Below are 23,029 nucleotides of genomic sequence, written 5' to 3'. Positions count from 1 at the left end.
ATTGATTGATTGATTGATTGATTGGTTTAACGTCCTATCTGAGTCTAAGACTATGGAAGACAAGAGGAGCAGTAGCTCCTCTGGTAATGCAAAGATTTAGTTCCCCTGTCCTGTTTGTCCGTAAATTGGATGGTGAACTCCACTTCTGTGTAGATTATTGGGCATTGAATGCTGTTACTGTGAAGGATCGATATTCGCTACCGCTCACCAAGGAGCTACTGAACAACCTGAAGGGAGTGCAGTATATCTCAAGGTTGATATACTGTGGGCATTCAAAAACATCCGTATGAAGGCCTGCCAGGAGTGGCTTACGGCCTTTCAGACCCGTTTCGGACTTTACGAGACGCTGGTGATGCTGTTCGGACTAACTGAAGCCCCTGCTACATTCCAGAGATACATGAACGATAATCTACAGGAGTACCTCGACCGTTTCTGTACAGTCTACATGGATGATGTCCTGATCTACAGCCGTACCCGTACTGAACACAAGGAACATTTACGGCTTGTGCTGAGCCGCCTAGAGGAGGCAGGCCTACATGCAAAGCCGGAAAAATGCAAGCTTTTCACCTCCAAAACTCAGTTCCTGGGCCTCAGAATAGGTCGTAAGGGGATCAGCATGGACCAAAGAAAAGTAGAAACGGTGGTTAACTGGCCAGTCCATGCCTGTGTACGGGACGTACCGACATTCATTGGATTTGCAAACTTCTACCGCCGTTTTATCCAGGGGTTCTCAGCTATTAGTAGCCCCGCTAACAATGCTTACACAGAAATGCATTCTGTTTCGGTGGGATGATAAGTGTAACAGGGCCTTTATGCACCTAAAAGCAGCGTTTACAACAGCACCTGTACTTGCACTGTTTGACTGGGAGAAATAGGTTGTTGTAGAAACAGATGCCTCAGACTTTGTATTGGCAGGAGTACTGTCCCAGTACGGAGATGACGGTATCTTACGGCCTGTAGCATTCTTCTCTAAGAGGCACTCAGTTATGGAGTGTAACTACGAGATCTACAATAAAGAGCTACTGGCCATTATACGGTGCTTTAAGGAGTGGCGGCCAGAGCTAGAGGGCTGCACGTCACCCATCCAAGTAATATCGAGCCACCATAACCTGGAATACTTCATGTCAACCAACTTACTGAACCGCAGACAGACCCGCTGGTCTGAATTTCTGTCCTGCTTTAACTTCCAAATTATTTACCGGCCAGGAGCGCAAGGTGGTAAGCCCAATGCACTGACACGGAGGTCAGCAGACCTGCCAAAGGAGGGGGATAAAAGGCTACTACACCAGAGTCAGACCGTACTGAAGCCAAAAAACCTGGGATCCCCTCCGCAAGAACTGCAGCTGGACCGTAAACTGTGGAAGGGTTGAGAGTATTGATTGGTGTTCTGGGCTATTGGCTGGAATTGATTGAGACTATATAGTAGAAGGGAATAGCAGTGAAGGGTTGGGGAAGCAAACCAGACTAACCAAATGAGCTGGACAATCAGTGCAGCGGGCCGTTGGCAAACACTGCAATGGGCCGCTGGTAGACACTGCAACGGACTGCTGGCAAACACTGCAATGGACCGCTAGCAAACATAAACTTTCAGTGGTTACCTGAAGCCAGAGAAACACAGAGCCACCTTCACAGGAAGAGCCGCTACCCTCAGAAAATGAGACAATTACACTGCTACCTGACATAAGAGACATGTTCCGGAAGGGCTACAGCCTTGACCCTATACCTGATGCCGTACTTACAGACTTACGTGAGGGAAACAGAAAGAACAGGTACCTGACAATTTGTAAGGGTATCTGTGACAGCGAGCTTAGTAACAATGGGGGGTGGTCCCATAATATTAATTGCTACCGTTTTCCTGGCCATTGTGTGCCCGATTATCTATGCGCTCTCGTCCGTACCACGCTAGCGTCCCGATGGGTTAGCGCCATCGTCCCGACACGTGACAGCCTACTTCACTACAGCACCATGACCCCGTTACACAATTGCCAAATGCAAGGAAGTAAATGGGTACCTACGGTATAGAGGAAGGCTGTGTGTACCGGACTGCACTGAACTGAAGGCTCAACTACTCCGTAACTACCATGAGAGCCCTGTAGCAGGACACGTAGGCCGCAGCAAGGCCTATGAACTACTCTCCCAGGAGTATTACTGGCCTTGCATGCACAATTACGTTGCCCGTTTGCTCTGCAACTGCCACACCTGCTGCCGCGCGGTACCGTCAAGAGAAGCGTACCAGGGAGTACTGAAGCCACTACCAATACCTGACCGCACGTGGAGAAAAGTTACAGTTGACTTCATAATACAGCTACCAAAGAGCCACCGCTATGATGCTGTTATGACCATTACTGACCGCCTCACAAAGATGAAGCACCTGATCCCCTGCTACACAACCTGTAATGCAGAAGATGCTGCTACCCTGTTTCTACAGCATGTTTGGAAGCTTCACGGCCTGCCAAACTCTGTAGTATCTGACAGAGGGCCGCAATTCACCTCCAAATTCTGAAAACACCTGAACTGTAGACTGAAGATCAAGACCCCGTTATCTACGGCATTCCATCCTGAGACTGACGGACAGTCCGAACGGACCAACACGGTCGTAGAACAGTATCTACGGGCGTATGTTAACTACCTGCAAGATGACTGGTATAATTGGCTGCCGTTAGCGGAGTTTGCGCTCAACTCTGCACAATCAGAGAGCACTACAGTCTCTCCGTTTTTTGCAAACTATGGGTTCCACTGTGAGGGCTCAGCTCGGTCCCACCTGAGCTACACCGACCAAAAAGGTACAGTAACCCAATAGATATGGGTACTGGGAACCGAACAGTATATATCAGTGACACAAACCTCACCACATGGTGGCTACTCCTCAAGGAGCTACTGTATTGCACTTCAAGAAGGTCTATTACCTCAGTACCAACCTGGCCAGAGGTTCATGCAAGACAACGCAAGAGTCCACACCTCTTACTACACTCAAGACTTTCTCTCACATCATGGCATCTGGGCTGTTGACTCCTCTCCCTACTCACCAGACCTTAACCCTATTGAGCACATGTGGTGGGCACTAAAACGGAAGCTTCATGAGCTTCACCCAGAGTTTGACTACTTAGGAGACTCTGCTGAAGAGTAGGAGAGGTTCTGTCAGAGGGAGTGAAGATATCCACCAATCGCCATCTGTTTGCTAGCGGTCCGTTGCAGTGTTTGCTAACGGTCCGCTGCACTGATGGTCCAGCTCATTTGGTTAGCTTGGTTTGCTTCCCCAACCCTTCACTGCTATCCCCTTCTACTATATAGTCTCGATCAATTCTAGCCAATAGCTCTTAAGATCAATCAACACAATTCACTCACTTCAACAGGTTCTGTGAGGGATTGAAGGAGGCATGGTTAGCCATACCCAATTCATTGATAAAGAAGCTCATTCACTCAATGCCACGCCAAATCTCTGCTGTACATAGAGCTAGGGGGTACCAGACTAAATATTAAGACTACACGCTGTTATAAGCTGAAATCAGAACTACTTTTTGACTTGTGGTTGTGGAGATATTCAAGTGTGAATGTTCACTGACAACGTCATTCGCATTTACACTTTCCTCGTTGCTGCACCAGCAGCGGTTTGTAGCTAGCCTTGGTGCAGTGGAGCTGCATTGCTAATCGATCGCCGGGTGCGACAGCCTCACTTATAATATCTCATAATGTAATGACACAAAAAGAAGGAATGAGAGTGGAGGTGTGGCAGAGAAGGCGCGCGGTGTGGTGGTGACGGAGAAGGAACGGCCCAACGATTCAGTCAACGTCAGACCTTCCTCGGCAGCACAATTATGGCGCATTCCACTGCGCATGAAAACAAGGAAAGGACTCCGGTACCCTTGAACAACGCATATACCACAATCAAGCCCACATGCTGCTGGGACATCACTCACCCTAGGGCGTCAGTAAACTGACAGATTTGCGATTCGATGGAAGGTTTACTCTTTTGTAGGTCCGCGGATATGTACAACTAACTCATAGCGCTTCCTATACCTCCACGCGTTTGCTTCGAGGTGTTACGGTTGCGAAATACTTTGATACCGAAGGTTGAAACCTACAATGCTTCGACCGGCACCTCTTACCTTGGCGCACAGCTTCGAACATCATGCCGCGAAAAACAAGCCTTTGTCACACACTGTAAAACGTGCTCCACTGAGGCAGAAAGTGGACGTGTTCGGCAGTAAGCGGATTGTGGTACGAATGACCCACGTACAATCGTAGACGCCGCTCCATTTGGGGTTTCGGGAAGATCACCCCACTTGACGACTCCGTGCGACTATACATGCCTTATGGCCGTGCAGAAGTATGTGAGACATCTTTGATCCTGTTTCTGTAGAGCTGGTCTCATTGCTTTCTTTTCTTTCAACACGTTCACTTACACTTTATAATCTGGGTCTGCTGGCAGGCTTCCTCCGTTCTTTTCAAATTTCCATTATCTCGTCTTGGTTCCCCTAGTTTCGACAAGATGGGTTTAGGTGTTTTAGAAGACCGCCGAATGGCCGCGCCTCCGGGAACGTCCACTCTTGGCGCTGCTGGTACGTGAACTCTTCCCAGTGTTGGACCTGACAACGGCTAACAGCAAACTGCTGTATAGAGGATCCAGCAGTCGATACTTCGGGGGTGAAGCGTGATGGTGATATTGTTCTCCAGCCTCAGCCATCTGACAGTCCGAATGACCCATTGAACTGGTCTGCAGCGCGAAAAGAAGTCATCATGGTAATCCTGGCGCTCAGCTCTGGCGTGACAACTTCTCTCGGCCCAATGGTTACTCCCGGTCTGCCTCTCATCGCACAGAAGTATAATGTTAGCATCGACATGGTAGCCAGTCTCGTCATTGGATTTCTCGCGTTTTGGACTGGGTTTACCACTTTCTTCACCGCAGCAGGTGCCAACATCTGGGGCAAGAGACCGTTCTTCGTCATCTCGACCATGATCTTGCTTGCCACAAACTGCTGGGGTTACTTCACAACATCCTTCCCATCTCTTGCTGTTATGCGGGTGATCCAAGGTATCGCCTCAGCACCGCTCGAGACTCTCGTCACCTCAGCCGTGTCGGATATGTACTTCGTTCACCAACGAGGCACGCGAGTCAGTATTTGGGGCTGCATGTTGGCCAGCGGAGTGCTTCTTGGCCAGACCATTGCGGGCGCCATCATCGAGAAGATCTCATTCGAGGCCACCTTCGGTATCTCCGCGCTGATCTTCATCCCCATTCTTCTCGGCATGTACTTCTTCGTGGTCGAAACAACGTACTACGGTACCTGTCCTGGCTCACAGAAGGAGTTTGAGCCCGAAGAGAAGAGCTCCGCTTGGTCCGAGTACGGCGAAGAAAAGGAGACATACCGCCAGCAACTCGCACTTTTTCGTGGCCGCCTCTCCTCTGAGTCCTTCTGGCAGAACGTATGGAAGCCTGTTCCGCTCATTGCCTATCCTGCCGTACTCTTCAGCACCGTAGTGTATGGTACATACTTCACTTGGCTACTTACCATCTCCGTTCTCTCTGTCTCCATCTTCTCCGCACCGCCCTACTCCCTCGGACCGGCGCAAGTCGGACTCACCAACCTACCTCTTCTCGTCGTCGGACTCATTGGCTCACCGCTGTCAGGCTGGGCCGCCGACTTCGTAGCGAAGTTCATGGCGCGCAGGAACAAGGGTGTTTTCGAGCCCGAGTTCCGCCTCACGCTTATGCTGCCTGCCGTTTTCTTTGCGACTATCGGATTCTTGGGCTTCGGCATCAGCGCCCAGCGCGGTGATTCTATCTACCAGCTCATCGCGTTCATGTCGATTCACTCTTTCAGCGTACCGTTCGCAAGCACAGCAAGCTTGACGTATGTCATCGACTGTCATCCGAAGGATGCAAATCAGGCGTTTGTCACAATCAATTTTACGAAGGCGGTGCTTACATTCATTGCCACGACGTATGCAAATGGGGTTATGGCGAGTATTGGACCGAGCAAGGTGTTCGTGGCAATCACGATGATCAATCTGGGTGTTTGTGCACTGACTGTTCCTGCATACGTGTTTGGCAAGAAGTTTAGGGGATTGGTGGCGAGGAGTTCTTTCGGTCAGAAGCTATCAAGTTGAGGTAGCAAGCTGCACGCTTGAAGAACAGTCTCACACTGCATTCGAGTGATCGCAATAATGTGAACGCTTATTTGCTCATCCCATCGTCGAACTTTACAAGAATCTCATCAGTCCAGTACCACAGTTTCTTCGCCAAGTCTTTGTCCTTCACAAGCGGCGTCAATTTCTCTGTGCAATAGACGCCTACCGGTTTGTAAAAACCTCCATTAACCAACTCCTCCCTCGTCGCTCCGGCAGCGCACCAAAGCTGATTCCACGCACCCTGATGGAGTTCCACCGGGATGGTTCCGTTGAGCCGACACCCAAAATCATTGAACACCTTGTTGAACCCGTGCAACCCATCGAGCATAGGAGTCTTGACGACACCCGGATGTACCGAAACCGTCATGATCTCCGGATATGTACGGCCCAACTCCAACGCAAACAGGATGTTCGCTAGCTTTGATTGTCCGTACCTCGCCCACGGCCCGAGGATCGTGCGGCTCATTGTGCTGCCGCTTTGGAGTTCGTCGAATGCGATGCCGCCCTTGATCAGACGATGGAGCTCGTAGCCCTCGGACGTAGTGATCACTACGTGGACATCTGCACCTGGCATCTTCGTCGCGTTCAACAGATGTGGAAGAACTTGTTTCGTGAGCATAGCGTGTCCGATGTGGTTTGTCGCGCATTGGATCTCATAACCGTCGATGCTGAGGGCGGGTGGTTTGGCAATGATGCCAGCATTAAGGAGAAGGAAATCCAGGCGGTCGTGTTTGAAACCTGTCTTTATGCCGCGGACGACTGAATGTAAGGATGAGAGGTCGAGCTCAATGAACGTGAGTGCTGCAGCGGGATATCTCGATCGAATATCGGCTATGAGGCTTACGGCGGCGGTGGAGTTGCGTCCAGAGATGTAGATGTGCTCAGGTGAGTGGGCTGCGAAGGCTTTGACAGACTCTGCCCCTATCCCTGCGGAGCTTGTTGATCTTAGCATGGAGCTCGATGAAGGATTGATTGACGCCCACCGCCAGTAACTAGGATGACTTTCCCTGCCGACGATGGGATGTCTGCGGCTGGATCAAAGAACACTCCAGTCTCAACTGCCATGTCGACGGCTCGTTTGAGAGTTGAATATCGGCAAAGTGCTTTCAGCTAAAGTCGTCAAATATTTGTCGCAGGAAAACCAAGGCGTACGACGAAAGGACGATAACTACTGCTCTTCTTATAGCCCTGTATTCTTCTGAGTACTGGTCCGTGCAAACGGAGCGTTGTCGATGGACACATTGTCTCCATTCAAAAAGTGCACTCTTGCTCTTTCTGGTGTGAGCATTCGGCGCAATACAGCCGCAGATGTGCAGAACGCACAGGCCAGTTCGCAAAGTGCAAAACCGAAGGTCGACCCATGTCCCAAGGCAGCACATACAGAAGCGGTCATTTTTGCTGATAATGAAATCGATGGCGGAACTATGTGTGATGCGCTCATAGCCTCCTCATGAAGGCCTTAAATGCGAGTCGTGGTTGTGGCCGACGGAGGCAACGATCGAGTGCAGCCATAGCACACGTTCTTACCAACCACTGCAGCAGTTTCGATACCGTCTTGTTGATAACCACCCCAGCCATGGATGCCAAACCGGCCGCCAGGTACGGGCATGTCGCACAGTCCGCATCGTGGATCGGACTCCGCGCCTGCGGGTACCTCAAGCTTACTTGAGGTACGAACCACGTTCGAAACGATACTCGGAAAGTTCTCCTCCACAGACTCGAAGTACTGCTTCATAAGATCGTCGATTGTTGTGTTCTTCGAACTAGTGGATGCCTGTGTTGCGCCAGAAAATGGCTCATGAACCAGTGATGACAGTCCAGATTCGGCGAAGCCTATGTATGACACTAGCTCTTTCTTGAGGACATCGCGAAGAGGGTAGTGGAAGTAGACGCCAAAGGGCGATTTCCCGTCAGCTACCTGCCATGGCAATGAGAATCCTCGACCTTTGCAGGTCTCGGCGAGTGTCTTCTCGGCAAGTGTGGTGGTACTGTCACCCCATAGAATGCTTTGGCACCCTGTTGACTTTGCGTGCTCCACTATGAGTCTGGCCCTCAGCGTCGACAGAACGTCTGCGCGAGCTGTTGCAGAGGTGAGCGAGTTGATCAGGCGAGCCAATTGCTCTTGGTCCTTGGGGGGTTCTCCTTTTGTATATTCGGGAATCAGGTCTCGCAGAGCTGCATCGTCTGGAATCACACGGAATACATCATGCAGTGGCAATGATGCATACTCGTGACCTGGGTACTGATTGCGAACTTCCTCGAGCAGGTCCTCTGTATGTGGACTTTGTTCGGCATTTCTGATGGCGACCATACTGAGAGCGAAGCCTGTGCGACCGGTCTTGCTCATCTGGGTCTTCAGATGCAGATCCAGGATGTGGAGCAGAGTAGTTGACGAGACCCCAAAAGATAAAGGGAGCAGCACTTTTCGCTCTTCATTAGTGTGGAAGTCAACACGGAAGGTCTCTAGTCGTTTGATAGCCTTTGTGTGTACGTAGCGGGCGAAGCATTCTCTACATAAATTTTTAGCATGAATCATTCACTCAGAAAACAAGACTGACTGGCAAAGTGGCTCCAGGCGTACCACAAGGACAGAAACATTCTCCTTGCACCTTCTGCAAATTCCACCGGCGGCACCATCTGTAGTCTTGCCAGGCATGATGTGTGGTTGGTTGATGTGAAATTTGGCAGTGTGATAGTGCTGTTGGTGGTGCTTGCCTTGCGCCCTGGAGTGGAAGCGCGCTAGCAGCCTAAGCTCCTACGCGGCCGGAGAGTGAGGCAGTGACGACGCCAAACATTCAACACTGCAGCCTTCTGCGCCAAACACCCAGCTTCTGACTAAAGGAAGAGGATAACAATCTTGAGACAAAATCCCACGCAACGCAAACGCGCGCCAAACGCATTGTAGTCGAACCACCGCTAGCTCCGCCAGCTGGCCTCAAGCCACAATCATGAAGCAGCAATGGCTGCACAGCATAGGGCTGCTGTTGCTATCAACCATAACAGCAGTAGCAGCAATCGACGTCACACTTACTCGCGACGATCCTCAGAAATGCTCGGGCATGTACAGCAAGAAATCATGGGGTGGGAAGGTCGAGCCGTTCATCCTCGTCAAGTTCCTCAAGAAGGGAGACCAGAACAAGGGGATTGAGGATCCCACAGTGGGCGTAGTCATCTGGGAATGGAAAGACTCGCTACTGCTAGGCAAGCCGACTGAGATGCCTGTTGACGACGTGAGTACAACTATAGGTGTATGTTCTCAAGCAAGCTGACTGGTAACAGCGCTCCTACATCTGTAACGACGATGCGATCGATGCGAAGCTCTGCAACGGAACACACAAGGGCGAATGGATCCTAGCCGACAATGCCGACTCTGTATCCAAGATGTACATTCGAACTGAGGCCGTTCACCTCAACGACCCCAAACCGATTAACTACCCGGTCGCCAGCGGAGAGCGAAAGCTGGCAATCAAGACAGGGTACTACTGCGTCGCTACCGCTGCCTACACGAAAGAAGTCGATTACGAAGCAATCATCACATTCCGCAATGCGTATGGCGAGCTCCCAGCGGCGCAAATCGCAAAGCTCCCCTTCTACGGCGGCATCACCATCGTATACTTTGTAGTGCTGCTCTTCTGGGGTTTCCTGTATTACCAGAACAGGCACGACATCTTGGCGGTTCAGAACTACATCACAGCCATTCTGGTCTTCCTGGTGGTAGAGATGCTCATGACCTGGGGCTTCTACGACTACCAGAACCGCCATGGCAACAACATTGGAACGAAGGTGCTCATGGTCGTTGTTGCCGTATTGAACGCGTTCCGTAACTCGTTCTCGTTCTTCCTGCTGCTCATCGTGTGCATGGGCTACGGTGTCGTTAAGCCTTCCCTTGGCAAGACCATGACCATCGTTCGCTGGCTGGCTGTGGCTCACTTTGTCTTCGGTGTCATCTACGCTGTCGCATCGCTCACTGTCCGTCCTGATGACGCTGGACCTCTGGTCCTGCTTGTTATCCTACCACTGTCTGCCACGCTGACTGCTTTCTACATTTGGACTCTAAACTCTCTAAATCTTACAATGAAGGACCTCATGGAGCGTAAGCAGCACGTCAAGGCCACGATGTACAAGAGGCTCTGGTGGTGCATCTTGACCAGCATCGTTGTTATCTTTGGGTTCTTCTTCATCAACAGTTTTACATTCGCCGGTGCCTCCACTCCGGACTTTGCACCAACACATTGGCAGACAAGGTGGTTTGTTTTGGATGGCTGGCTAAATTTGGTCTACCTGGCTGATGTTTGCTTTGTTGCATACATGTGGCGACCAACTGCCAACAACAGGAGGTTCGCTATGAGTGACGAGGTAAGCGTGATGAACCTGTAGGTCAGCACGATACTAATGAATACCCAGATTGCTCAAGACGACGAAGGTTTCGAAATCGCTTCCATTCGCGACTCACTCGACGAGGAAGATGGTCCATCAGACCACCCTCCATCGTACGATCCAGTGCGACCACAGCGCGACGCTGCCCGCGACGTTTCGCCGCTACCTGCTCCTCAGCCACAGAAGCCTATTCATCCTCCGAGGGAATCTCTTGATGGCGATACCATCTTCGCAGTAGGCGAAGACGACAAATGGAGCGACGACGACGATGATCTAGAGCCGGCAAGCCCGAAAGGCAGCGATGATGAGCATGCAAGACTAACGAGTCACGCAAGTCAAAGTCGAAAGGACGATTAGTTGTTGGTTCATCGATGAGGTTCTTGGGGGGCATTAGTTCTTGGAGCTGGCGTTTGGGAATTAGGCAAGCTGCCCATTGTGAGGCTATGTTTTGATTATGACTAGGCATATCTAGCGCATCTATCTACTTGATACCCGTAGGGGGAATCTATGTTTGACACCTAATCCGACTTTATCGTGACGGCAATTGGTCCGAGGCAATTTCCTTATCGATTGTGAATCTTGACGCCACAGCTCAGCTCTCTGTCAGAGCTCCATGATGTATCCGTAACCACCATACCTCGAACCTTGCACACCATGGCGACACCGTCGACTTCAGTGTTTGCACGGTCCTCTGCGTATATATGCAAGTCGTGCCAGAGCAGCCTCGACGTCTGGCGTGGCGCGCGCCTGACCACAGCTCGCACGTTCAGCACTGCGTCATCCACAAGGATCCGCCGTACGCCGCAGCTAGCACAGCAGCCATTGCGATCAACATACCGAACATCGAAACCCGAACCTGGCGATCTTCAGAGCAATGGCACCCGTCCTTATTCGACAGCGGACAACGCGCCGCAGCCTACGGACTCGGGCATTGCGCCTCTTCCGCACCGCCGCCTCATATGCCTCTCCGGCCCGGACACAGTCAAGTTCTTGCAGGGCTTAATAACGAACAACGTTCATGCGGACCGCCATGAGCCGTTCTTCGCCGCCTTTCTCGACTCCAGAGGTCGAGTGCTATGGGACGTCTTTGTGTGGGTATATCCGGAGCTACTGGCAGAGAAGGAAAACTGGAGCTGCTACATCGAAGTCGATGCGTCAGAGGTCGAAGCGCTGAGAAAGCACTTGAAGCGACACAAACTCAGAAGCAAGGTTGCCATTGAGGTTGTGCCAGAAGAAGAGCTGGGTGTGTGGGCAGTGTGGGGTCAGGCACAAGAGGGCATCAACCGGCAGGCGGTAGTTGCAGACCTGTGTGATCCACGTGGTGACCAGTCAACTCTTTGGAGGATCCTTGCAAAGCCTAACAGCGGCCTTGTCGGCGATGGGTTGGAGACACGAGACGTACAGCAGTACCATTTGCAGCGCTATAAGCAGGGAATTGCCGAAGGGCCGCAGGAGATCCCAAGAGAGAGCGCGTTGCCGATGGAAGTCAACATCGACCTGGCACAAGGCATAGATTTCAAGAAGGGCTGCTATGTTGGTCAGGAGCTTACTATACGGACCAAACACACCGGTGTTGTTCGAAAGCGGATACTACCTGTGCAGCTGGACTTTACCGGCGATGCTTTATCCTCGACATCAACTCTTGAAGCGGGAACAGACATCAAGCAGCTTGACGAGACGGGCGCGATAAAGAAGGGTCGCGCAACTGGCAAGTGTGTCGCTAACATCGGTAACGTTGGCCTTGCATTGTGCAGATTGGAGATGATGACACCCATGAGAATTAGCGTTGAGAGCGGGAGCTACAAAGAGGGTATCGAGTTTGGTATCAGCGTGGGAGAAAATGGGCCGGTAGTCAAGGTCAAACCGGTGCTGCATCAGTGGTTTGAAGAAAGGGAGAGAACCTTGTGGGCTAAAAGCAAGCCTAAGAATATGGTTCACTTGCAGCCTGAGTAGTAAGAAACAAGCGAAAGAGTCTTGCAAATGTTAGGTCATGATATCTTCCCTTTATCTGCGGTGTTCCTCAATATGCTCACCGGCGCACTAGCAGTGGCTTAGCTCGCCGACGTCATCAGCCTCGTTTGTGCTTACCATCACAACTTCAACACCTAACTTCTAAAATCTTGCCCTCAGACCTGCTTCAACTATCAATAATCGTCTCACAACAAGTTTGATCACAAAAATGGCGGTCGCGGCTCCCACAACACCCTCTGAGCATTCGATGTCCCTCACCAAGTTCATCTCGCGACTACGCAGGCGCAACAGCAAAGATATCTCCAAAAAACAAGAACAACTCGACACTCCTATTGATACGAGACCAGCACTAATACCCTCTCCCCTCCCCCTGGTCCTCCCGGACCACCAACAAGCCCTCTCAAGCCTCGGCTGGACAACCATCACCTTTCCCCAACCACCACCTACGGATTCATCCCAGGACCTACCAGCACCCGGACCGCACCCTCTGCAAATGGCCTACGAAGCGCTATTCTCGGCTTCTCAAGCCTTCTTCGCGCAGCCCGCCGACGAAAAGACGCGCTGGAAGCACAAACTCGGCTCCGAAGAGGGCTGGTCCTGCATCCCAGGCGAGAAGGAATTCATCACTTTGCGCACGCTGGAGTACTGTCCTGAAGTCTTACGTGGGCCGGCGAAGAGGTATTGGGATCTCATGGGTGTGCATCTCGAAAATACGCTTGGACGGATAGCTACAAGTCTGGATATCCCGGAGCCTGACGATGCGGCGAAGGGGTTGAAGAAGTTTGTTGGACCGTGCGGGGCTATGCAGGAGCGTGACGAGCAAAAGACGGCGACGATGTTGAGGTTGTTTAGGTATGAGGGGTGGGAAGCGAAGGAGGTTGCGGAACCACATGCGGACCTGGGGCTGTTGAGTGTTGTCGTTGGCAATGTTCCTGGGCTGGAAGTCTGGGAAGGTGCGAAATGGTTCAAAGTCGAGAAAGAGGTTGAGAAGACAGGGATGAAGGGAGCGAGCTTGTTAGCGGGAAGACAGTTGGAGCGTCTAAGCAATGGACGATACCCTGCAGGTGGTCATCGGGTAGTGTCGTATGGAGATCCAGATGGAGGCAAAGATGGTGAGAAGAGATATAGGTTCAGTATTGTGTTCGTTCTGCGCGCTCATGAACCTGTGGTTATCAATTCAGATGAGCTGGAGACGGATATCACAGGTAAATGGCCGGAGCCGGTGCTGGGCTTGACGGCGGAGAAGTTGTATGCGAAGATACGGGGCGCGCATTTTAATATCAATATCAGCATGGAGGAGCGGGAAAGACAGAGGCAGAATGTTAGGAGGGCGAAAGAGCAGATCATAAGTGGATGAGTGACGCTGTACTAGCCTATCTATCCAGATTACCAGAAGCTGACTTGATTGAGTGCCTGCCTGATTGATTGATTGATTGATTGAACTAACTTTTTTTTATAGTAATTGTCGTAACTCTGGGCTTTCTTGTTGGGTCCACGTACGCTCTGGTCGTCGTAATGAGTGTACTTGTCGCAACCTTTGCAACTGTAACATCCAGATTTCCGAGAATGAATGGGTGACTATTGTGAAGATCGGGAGCGCCTGCAGGCGCGCCTTGCTGCATGGAAGCGTGAGGAGGTGGCCGTGCAGAAGGCTCTTCAACTAAATGCCAAACGGGCTTCCAAGGCAATTTTGAAGGAGGCAGGCATCAGCCTCCTTGAGCAGCAAGAAGGTCATTTGGGCCCTTCCGACGGTCTTTCCCTATACCCTTTTACTTGGAGTGCGCTGGATATATTATCTGACGAAATCTGGGGCACGGCTGCGCCATCTTTTCTGGGCGAGGCTCTTGTTGCATCGTCGCCCAATACTGTGCCAGTTTCTGGCGGCAGTTCGTGAGGTGCGTTGTTGGTTCCCATGTTTTCTCCAAGTCTGGGTACCCTAACCATTTGGCAAGATATCCCCTGTCTTGCTTTGTATCTTGGTGTTTGACCTTCTTGACTTGCCACTTGGTTTCTTCCTTGGTTTGGTAGTGGAAGGTGTTTTGGTTTGGCGTTCTGATGTCAGCTGGTTCTAGTAGGCGCTATTGGCTCCCTAGCTAGGTGACAGAATAGGGCGCTCTTTCAGAAGCATCCGTTGATAATGAGCTATTTCTGGCAGTCGGGCGTGGTGCGGGCTTGGCGGTGCTTCGTTTGCAGAGTTGGACATTCCAAGCTCTCCACCATGTCTTTGCTTCCCTCCTTGTTCATAACACAATCCAATTCAGCGCGTTGTCCATAACAATAATTACGAAAAAAAAAACCCCTCGACTCGTGAACAGCCCAACTGTCCTGTGCGTGTCCGCGCCTACATCTTTCCACGACTGTGTGCACACGGAGCCTACAGCTCGAAGCGATCATGGCTTCGGCGCCAGCTCAACTTCCTTACCTCAAACCACCCGACCTACTACCGTCCCCTCTACCTAGCAAATCTCGTTTCTTCGAATCACCAGCCGTGTTTCGGAATGATTCATCCTATCACAGGGTGGTTGCAATCGAGCCTCATTTCATTGTCAAACACGGACGTGGTGTTAAAGAGATCGAAGGCCAAGCACTTCTATTTTTCAAGCACCACTTAGAAGCTTTACCATAGCTTGCCCAAACTCTACGCAATGTATCGTATAGCAAGTGCGGGCTATATCTGCCTGATTATGCAGCGTATGCCTGGCGTGTCACTCGAGCACTTGTGGTCTACCCTCAAGGACTTCGAGAAATCCGACGTTTGTGCCAAATTGAACGGAATCATCACATCAATCCGAAGCATCCCATTGGGATTGGTCCATGGGTTCAGGTGGGGTATTCATTTCTTTCTATGCAATAGGAAAATGGGAGTTGACAAGAGAAGAGCTTGTTTTCACATAGGCAGAGGTACCTAGGCTCTACCAGCTTTTCAGAACCAAAAAAACAAGGGAAAAAAGTGCTCAGTTTTACTTGGCCTTCCTTCTCTCACATCTTACTGCCTATCAAGTAGACCTCTAGGGAGTGATTGAAGTTGGGACAGCAGAAAACGGAGTACTTACTATTCCTTGTACATTCATTGAACTCAACCGCCTGTAACTAACTCCTGGCATCATCAGAGGAGCTACTGCTCCTTTCATCTTCCATAGTGCTAGACTCACATAGGACGTAAAACTAATCAATCAATCAATCAAAATACGAGAAACTGAACAATGACGTCAACATCACGGTTCTTCAGGAAGAAAACAGTTCACTGATGCGGTGCGACGTGGTAAAACTGCGATGGACTATTCGTGAGATAACTGTCAATCTACAGAGTCATTGCTGATGTTAAGAGTTGGGCAGTGAAGTATGCAGAGCTGCAAAGTACTTGTCCAAGAACGAATGATATTGCGTTCCGTATATGGTATGCTTATTGCGTGCGCGCCCAGTCGCGATACCAGTCCAGACATTCTGCGTTCGCAACACTCGCAGATGTTTTGACGTTCAGCCCGCACAAGATCTGCTTCACTGCACCCTCGACTCTAGTTGTTGTTAGTAAGACCTGTATGAACGGGGTGGTCAAAGACTTACTTCTTTCCGTTCGTGGTCACTGGTATCTCTGGACACTCGTCGACGACAGCTGGAACGTGCCTTGCGCTTAATGAGTTCTTGACCGCGGTCTTGATCTTCAACACCAGTTGGTTAGAGATCTGGTGGCCCTCTGCCATCTTTAAGAAAAGTACCACGGTCTCGTCGGGGTCAGTTTCTCTCCGCCGCCCAATGCACAGAGCATCTAAGACCTCTTCAGCAAAGTGCTCAAGTACGACGTTGTAGATCTCTGCTGAGCCGAATCGCACACCAGCCGGCTTCAGGATGCCATCGCTTCGCCCTAGCATCCAAATACCGCCAGTTTGGGGGTTGAAGCGTACAAAGTCGCCATGATGCCAGATCCGCTCTCCCTTCTTGTTAGTGAACTTGTCGAAGTATGAGTTCTGGTACTTCTTGAAACCCTCCCCGCCCCAGAATGCGACAGGCTGACAGATGAAGGGTTTTGTGCAGACAAGGTCACCTGGCTCGCCCGTAGATGAGATGTCTTCACCGGTGTAGTCAAACGCAGCGATCGCCATGCCGAGCCCAGCGGCTTGGATCTCGCCTTCATATACGGGTATCAGAGGGTTTGGTGCACCGAAGAGGGAGATAATATCTGTACCACCCGTAATGCTACCGAGGTTGATGGTTGAGGGAAAAGCGGAGTAGACGTAGGAGAATGTTGAAGGTGCGAGTGGCGAGCCTGTGGAGTAGATTGCTTCCAATTTGCTCAACGCAAGACCTGCAGCCCTGGGGTTCACTGATTTCTGCTCGAGGATTGACAGGTACTTCGCAGAGGTACCGAAATGAGTAATGCCGTACTCCTCAATCAGACGATGCATGGCAAGGTCATCTGGCACGGATGTCGAAGGGTTGCTGCTGTCAATGTAGCGGAAAGGTGAACCGTCGTAAAGTACAATTGCGGCCCCAGAAGCTAGACCAGAGACGAGCCAGTGCCACATCATCCATGTGCAGGTCGTGAAGTAGAAAAGGCGGGAAGAGAGGGTGATCGAAGAGTGAATGATGTGTTCTTTCTTGTGCTGGAGAAGTGTACCAATGGCTCCATGGACGATGCACTTTGGTGAACCAGTTGTACCACTTGAGTAGAGGATGTAGACAGGATGGTCGGGACTGAGCTGCTCGAACGTCAATTCTGAGTTCTTCGAAAGTGTTGCAAACGCCGCATAGTCGTAAGCTTGGCCCAAGGATACTTTGATAGAGCTCGGATCCACAAGCACCGATGACACAGTAGGGAAGACTACGACCGCTTGCAGAGAGGGCAGTCCAGCTGCAATCTCGCTGACTTTGGGTATGACTGGGTGACTTCTGCCGTTGTAGAAGGCAGCATTGTCTGCAAAGAGTATGACTGGTTCGATCTGTATTAACCGCTCCAGTACAGCGTGTACACCTGTATCGGGGCTGACTGCTGTCCAGATGCCTCCCAGTGACGTTGCAGCCAGCATAGCAACAAGCGCATTCGTATGGTTGGCGACATAGCCAGCAACCCTGTCGCCTTTTTGTATTCCGAGAGCCTTCATACCAGCCTGACATTGCCTGACTCTTTCCCTCAGTTCCTTCCATGTCACTGTTTCGCGTGTTGTCTCGGTTACGGCGATGACGGCAGGCGACTCTGGGCTGACTTCTTGGGCGGGAAAGAGTAGGTTCTCGGCGAAATTCAGCGTGGCACCCTCGAAGAATGCCGGACGAGGGAACATAGGAGCATTTGAATCCACTGCCTGTTATCAGATCAGTATGTGAGAGCCCAGCTTAGAGAATCAACGTCTGACTTTTGTTGCTTTGCCTTGAGCCCTCACGCCCACAAACTCCCAAACGTCCTGCCAAAATTGATCAATGTTGTCAATACTCCATTGGTGGAGCTCAGGATATGTCGACAACTGCAGTCCGTGCGTCCAGTTTACTTTGTGGAGAAATTGGTACATTGGGGTGCTCTCTGGGGAGGAATGTCTCCACAGGAGCTTTGCACCCACCGGTGTGCCATTGGTCCCGTTTGTGCCATTCATCGTGCAGTACTATAGCAAGAGGTTAAGTTGCTGGACAAGTTTGGGGTCTAGTACGGATCTCGGGGTGTGCGCTGCGATATGGAGAAGTCACGGCTATCACAGGGATTTTGTTGATTTCTCGGAACGGTCCCTCATTTGGGGAAGCCGCAACCCCATGTCATTGCCGACACGCTAGCCTTACCGTGTTCGCGCACGTGCCGCCTGGCGTCGCGCAACACCCGCCCACGCGGTGCGGGAGAATAAGCCCACCGCGAACAGCTACTTTCCCTTACTAAAACTGCAAACACCAACACCTTGCCTTCTGTTTGCACAACTATAACATCATAACAACAGAACATTAGGGTTTACTGTTGAGGTTGTGTCTTATGTCAAGACTCAGGTCCGGCCCACTGAGCCAAGCAAGCCAAAAGGTATCACGGCTCACTCTAATGGTGAGCTCTAGCCGGAACAGTACTATATCATCAGCCAGGCCTGACAGCCGGTACATGTAAGGGGAAATACCCGTGACAGCTGGCCAGTACATGTAAGGGGGAAATACCCATGACAACCACCCTCTATGGCAGCTATAATACTGTCACAAAGGCATGTTGATAATTCCTGGCCTGGTAATTGATTGCTGCTAACTGCTTGACTGTATTGAGACATGGTTGTTGAGTAAATCTGCTGTGAAGTTAATGTTTGATTTCACATTTGTGTGGTGTTGTGGCCCGAGCTCAAATTCGCGACCAAACTTTTGTTCTACTGTAGTGAGCCGGCTATCGAATGTTGTGCCAACGGCGGATCATACATCATCTGCAGTTGAGTCGCAGCGATGGTTTGCTGACCGCATGGTCCGATTTTTGAGGTCATTGGACGGCGTGCAGGCGTAAGAACATCTGGATAACGCCCAGGGCGAACTTTGCGTAGGTACGATGGGAGATAATAGCAGCGAATTCACAGCGGCTGGCAAGATGAACCGATGGAGGGGCCGAGTGGAAGCATGTACATGCAATGCTGGAACAATGGTTTGAGAAGAAGAGAGGCTGGCGGCAACCGAGGTTGCGCTTCTTGCGCACCCACCGAATATCAACCGCCTTTCTGACAGCCTCCTCGCTCACGTTCACCAATACCTTCAGTCTTGTGATGCACGTGAGAACAATGAACATATACTCCTCCTTCCTTTGGCGATTCGAGACCTTCACCTCAAGCCCACTCAACATGATGTCACCAGAACACAATCAACCGCCTTGCCTCAGGCAGCTCGCACAATGCGCGTTGGCACAAACAACCTCCCCAAGCAACCGCTTGTTGAAGCACGCCAGATATTCGCAGTCTTTGTCCATCCTTGTTGTCTTTCGACTTCGTTGCTCATCACAAAGGGCATGATGTCGCCTCCGTCTTTATCATCGCATCAAACATCGGTGAAGCTTGTCGTTTTGTCGATGTCTATGTTTGCGTGTACGTCGTCATCACAGTATACTTCTCAGTGAGATGCCATGCAAAGAGGTTGTCGTTTGTTTGACACCATACTCAACGCCTCAGCCACAGTATGTGTTCATATAGTGCTTGTCTGCGCGAGCGTGGAAGGGCTGTACACCTCCAGACTCATCAGTCGTCACCATCTCCTCCTCTCAGATCCATAGCTTTCATCTTTTTGCTCATATCGAGACCGTAAATTCTCATCGAGAAGCACAAGTCAACCTCATCGATACCACCAGCCCAATCATGTGCGGCATCAAAGCAACACGCTACACGACCTGCGGCTGCGTAAAAAACTTCATCCCCAAAAGCATCACACGCTGCAGCTACTACCAGCGACGCATGCAAGACATGTGCAACGGGCACCTCGGTTCGATTCAGGCCATCAGCCACGAAGGTGGGGTGTGTGGGAGACATCCTCAGTTGGGCGAGCAGCCTTCACCTGAAGAGTTGAAGGAGGCAGAGTGGCAGAAGAATGGGCGAAAGGCCTGGAGAAGATGGACCTGAGGTTATGAGTGAGGGGTGAAGTGATCCGGTAAGGTATTCGGGCAGTTGTGAATGATGGTGGTAAAAGGACTTTGAGAAGTCACATTGGCAAAGCGAGATACTCTGCGCACCGGACTGGAGTTCGAGAAGAAGATTCATCCACGCTGGCCGTGACGGAGCGGTAGTTCGCATTCCATTTCACAGAGAGGAAGTCGATAATGGTTTACTGGGCTGTGACTTGCTGGATAACAGCAGAGTTTCTAAATAGACGACTTGGTTGATGCAGCACTGTGAGCAAAGCTCTTCATGATGATCTATTTACGCAACTCCTGCATATAACAAGATCCCTCGAACCTTCAAAATTCCAGCACTCACAGCTCACGAACAGATATCAACTAGGCAAATCTCGACACAGATCAAGAAGCAGCCATAACCATGTGTATAGAACGACCCGACTACTACAGGCAATGCAACCACCTCGTCCAGAACAACAACTGGCAATGGATCAGCTGCAAGATGCATGACCGCCCACATCTAAATACCTGAAGTTGTCCGGAATACGTTTTCGACAAGGTAGATTGGAGGCCTGGCATGTGTCAGAACTGTAGGGCGCAGGGAATGCGTAAGGGCGAAGGTTTCAATAGTTCGATGTGATCAGTACATATGACGACGACCACGAGATAGAGGGAGAACCAGAATGAACAGACAGGCGCGAAGAATGGATAATGATAGCAGACTGTGCTGTGCTAGGTATAGATTTATAAAGGCCTGTCTTGTGCGCTATTCTGTCCTGTGATGGTTCCCCGTTTCTGCTCTTCAGTGACGACAAATCCTCTTTTGCAACTATGCAGGTCAAGAAACGGCGTCTAACGGCATCTGCGGTGTCTTGCAGCTCTATTGCGACTCGGTTGCTGTTACCGCGGTGGTTCGCGTCGTGACGAATCCCAAATCATGATGACGTCAATCCTGGTCCATAATTATCAACTGATCTTCTCAAAGTCCACGGTTAACGCTTGTGCATGCAACCATAGCAGAGCGCCGTTGACCCGAGTAACTCATTTAAAAGGTATCCGAAAACGCACATGTCGGACAAAGCCTGCCACAACATGGATTCGCTTCCAGTCACCAACAAGACAGCTGGCGAGCCAGAGAGCTTGATGAACAAGACTCTTGAGACTGGGGCCGCTGCTGTTCAGGTAATGATACATGCTATTGTTGATCTTCTTGGACGCTAACCAGTGGTAGAACTTCGAGCCTGTGCAGAGGATCTGCGCGCACCTGAACGCCTTCCATGCGTACGCACATGACCCTAAGCGAGATGCTGTTGAGGCAAACCACTATTGCGCACATCTGAACGACGATGTGCGACAGTGCATCCTGTACGATTCACCTGTGCAGCCAGCACGCATCATTGGTATCGGTAAGTCTCGGAAAGCTCTGCTCCATGAAACCTCACTGCGTGTGCCCACATGAGTCTTGCTGATGCATAGTACAGAGTACATGATCAAGCCGCATCTGTATGAGACTCTCGATGAAGAAGAGCAAAAGCTGTGGCACTCGCACGTGTTCGAGGTCAAGTCCGGCATGCTAATCATGCCAAAGCCCAAAGCCGTCCCAGAGGCTGCCTGGGAGCTTGCTGAAAACAAGGAGATGGAGGAAGTAGTTCATCTCTACGGCAAGATCTACCATCTATGGCAGACTGATAGAGGAGACAAGCTACCCCTTGGACCACCACAGCTTATGACGAGTTATACATCAGCTGATCAGATGCCGAACTTCGAGAAAATTATCGAGGACCGAGATAAGCGGTTCGGGACGGACCACAAGCGCAAGAAGGAGGTGCGCGAGTATATCGAGGTTCCAGATATCCACCGGAATGCTGACGCTACGTGGGCGAAGGCAGGCCTCGGGCACAGCGGGGAGAAGGAGTCATAGAAGGCACTGCGTTTTCGCTGGCGAACAGTGCATCTTCCATACTTGACGAATGAATGTGATGACGGCCTCATGAGCCTTGCTTTTCGTTGACTTCTTGGATGCCAGCTGGCTCATTTGCCTGCTCTTGACCCATGAGCTTGCCGAGAACGTCTTTCCCCTTTGTAGTGTCTTCATTGTCGCTCATCTCGCTGTCGCTGCTACTCACTGAGCTATTGTCGGCGTCCTTCATCTTAAGCACACCAAGACCAAGGTTCTAGACCGTTGTTAGTATACGTTGGCTGCTCCATGCAAACACATTTACCATCTCGATGTACTGTTCATCCTCTTCTCCATCGACTGCGTCGATCTCGCGCTTCTTGAGTGTACCCTCCTTGCGCTGCGCCTCGAGCTCTTTGTTTGCAGCCTTCAACTGGGGCAGAAAATCTTTCAAGAAGGTTCTAATGTCTGGGCCAAACTCCCCCTCGTCCAGCTTGTACGTGGGCTTGTTCCCTCTGTTCGCCCTCAGGTTGACGACCTCTGGCTCTTTTGGTATCTCGACGTCCATCTTGGTACACTCTTCGTAATCGTCCTCGCTGGAGCTCAGGTCGCTGGGCTCTTCGCTTGATTCAGATAGCTCGCTGCTCTCGTCGCCGGAATTTAAGTCGCTGGCATCGGTGGATTCGGCAGGTGCACTCAAAGCCTTGACCGTAGAACCTGACTTGCTGGAAACAGAAGGCTCAGAGCTGTTTTCGGGAGAAACTTTTGTGCGTTTACGACGGTGGGCGAGTTGCGGAGCAGCAGGGGAGGTCATTGTAGCAGCGGCTGTGAGACTAGACTCGAGGCATACGGGTAGCACAGTGGTTCTGCGGAGGTGGTGGTTCCCGAACCGTCTCGGGCTTTGGGTGGGAGAAAGATCACAGGACCTGTCAAATTTGGGGAAGCGGGCGAATTAACGCCGCGGGGGTCTCAGGTGCAAGCCAGAACTCGAATGCAACCCAACGACGTCACATGAAAGAGTCTTCTCCAGCACATGAACCGCACAATTCTTGAATCGTGGCTAGTATTTTCAACATTCGATAATTGAGATCCAAGATGTCTAACAGGCCCAATGA

The 23,029-nt window shown here is 51.0% G+C and overlaps 11 protein-coding genes across 11 annotated transcripts; 7 read left to right on the top strand and 4 right to left on the bottom strand.

Annotated features, from left to right (window-relative positions):
• The first annotated feature begins 4,350 nt into the window (after positions 1-4,350).
• Positions 4,351-6,417, top strand: BU25DRAFT_393476 (MFS general substrate transporter). The gene is made up of 2 exons (XM_033704697.1): positions 4,351-4,559; positions 4,619-6,417. Exons 1-2 carry the CDS (start codon positions 4,490-4,492, stop codon positions 6,106-6,108), a joined length of 1,560 nt encoding a protein of 519 aa, XP_033561667.1. The 5' UTR covers positions 4,351-4,489; the 3' UTR covers positions 6,109-6,417.
• BU25DRAFT_393472 (NAD(P)-binding protein) lies at positions 6,176-7,194 on the bottom strand (the record flags this gene model as incomplete). Its single annotated transcript, XM_033704696.1, has 2 exons — positions 6,176-7,056; positions 7,107-7,194. 2 exons carry the CDS (start codon positions 7,192-7,194, stop codon positions 6,176-6,178), a joined length of 969 nt encoding a protein of 322 aa, XP_033561666.1.
• Positions 7,195-7,588: 394 nt separating this feature from the next.
• BU25DRAFT_393470 (cytoplasmic tRNA 2-thiolation protein 2) lies at positions 7,589-8,785 on the bottom strand (the record flags this gene model as incomplete). The annotated part of the gene is made up of 2 exons (XM_033704695.1): positions 7,589-8,639; positions 8,688-8,785. 2 exons carry the CDS (start codon positions 8,783-8,785, stop codon positions 7,589-7,591), a joined length of 1,149 nt encoding a protein of 382 aa, XP_033561665.1.
• Positions 8,786-8,915: 130 nt separating this feature from the next.
• BU25DRAFT_66024 (uncharacterized protein) lies at positions 8,916-11,012 on the top strand. The gene is made up of 3 exons (XM_033711996.1): positions 8,916-9,359; positions 9,409-10,485; positions 10,534-11,012. Exons 1-3 carry the CDS (start codon positions 9,078-9,080, stop codon positions 10,861-10,863), a joined length of 1,689 nt encoding a protein of 562 aa, XP_033561664.1. The 5' UTR covers positions 8,916-9,077; the 3' UTR covers positions 10,864-11,012.
• A 148-nt stretch (positions 11,013-11,160) lies between these two features.
• Positions 11,161-12,482, top strand: BU25DRAFT_440220 (Aminomethyltransferase folate-binding domain-containing protein; the record flags this gene model as incomplete). Its single annotated transcript, XM_033709158.1, has 2 exons — positions 11,161-11,183; positions 11,277-12,482. 2 exons carry the CDS (start codon positions 11,161-11,163, stop codon positions 12,457-12,459), a joined length of 1,206 nt encoding a protein of 401 aa, XP_033561663.1. The 3' UTR covers positions 12,460-12,482.
• A 135-nt stretch (positions 12,483-12,617) lies between these two features.
• Positions 12,618-13,887, top strand: BU25DRAFT_411076 (uncharacterized protein). The gene has a single exon (XM_033706456.1). It carries the CDS (start codon positions 12,686-12,688, stop codon positions 13,832-13,834), a length of 1,149 nt encoding a protein of 382 aa, XP_033561662.1. The 5' UTR covers positions 12,618-12,685; the 3' UTR covers positions 13,835-13,887.
• Positions 13,888-14,732: 845 nt separating this feature from the next.
• On the top strand, positions 14,733-15,587 carry BU25DRAFT_411075 (uncharacterized protein). Its single transcript, XM_033706455.1, has one exon. It carries the CDS (start codon positions 14,870-14,872, stop codon positions 15,101-15,103), a length of 234 nt encoding a protein of 77 aa, XP_033561661.1. The 5' UTR covers positions 14,733-14,869; the 3' UTR covers positions 15,104-15,587.
• A 163-nt stretch (positions 15,588-15,750) lies between these two features.
• Positions 15,751-18,153, bottom strand: BU25DRAFT_491502 (acetoacetate-CoA ligase). The gene is made up of 3 exons (XM_033711572.1): positions 17,826-18,153; positions 16,042-17,774; positions 15,751-15,992 (listed from the first exon to the last, which is right to left on the bottom strand). Exons 1-3 carry the CDS (start codon positions 18,057-18,059, stop codon positions 15,881-15,883), a joined length of 2,079 nt encoding a protein of 692 aa, XP_033561660.1. The 5' UTR covers positions 18,060-18,153; the 3' UTR covers positions 15,751-15,880.
• Positions 18,154-18,876: 723 nt separating this feature from the next.
• On the top strand, positions 18,877-19,535 carry BU25DRAFT_65949 (uncharacterized protein). Its single transcript, XM_033711995.1, has one exon. It carries the CDS (start codon positions 19,050-19,052, stop codon positions 19,422-19,424), a length of 375 nt encoding a protein of 124 aa, XP_033561659.1. The 5' UTR covers positions 18,877-19,049; the 3' UTR covers positions 19,425-19,535.
• A 1,574-nt stretch (positions 19,536-21,109) lies between these two features.
• Positions 21,110-21,938, top strand: BU25DRAFT_341970 (DUF1264-domain-containing protein; the record flags this gene model as incomplete). The annotated part of the gene is made up of 3 exons (XM_033702885.1): positions 21,110-21,199; positions 21,249-21,423; positions 21,499-21,938. 3 exons carry the CDS (start codon positions 21,110-21,112, stop codon positions 21,936-21,938), a joined length of 705 nt encoding a protein of 234 aa, XP_033561658.1.
• Positions 21,845-22,953, bottom strand: BU25DRAFT_440216 (uncharacterized protein). The gene is made up of 2 exons (XM_033709157.1): positions 22,240-22,953; positions 21,845-22,191 (listed from the first exon to the last, which is right to left on the bottom strand). The coding sequence occupies exons 1-2, from the start codon at positions 22,726-22,728 to the stop codon at positions 22,006-22,008; spliced, it is 675 nt and encodes a 224-aa protein (XP_033561657.1). The 5' UTR covers positions 22,729-22,953; the 3' UTR covers positions 21,845-22,005.
• Between the last annotated feature and the right edge of the window lie 76 nt (positions 22,954-23,029).

Source organism: Macroventuria anomochaeta, assembly GCF_010093625.1.
Source record: "Macroventuria anomochaeta strain CBS 525.71 unplaced genomic scaffold BU25scaffold_17, whole genome shotgun sequence".
NCBI classification, from domain to species: domain Eukaryota; kingdom Fungi; phylum Ascomycota; class Dothideomycetes; order Pleosporales; family Didymellaceae; genus Macroventuria; species Macroventuria anomochaeta.
This window is presented reverse-complemented; position numbering and strand designations above follow the sequence as displayed.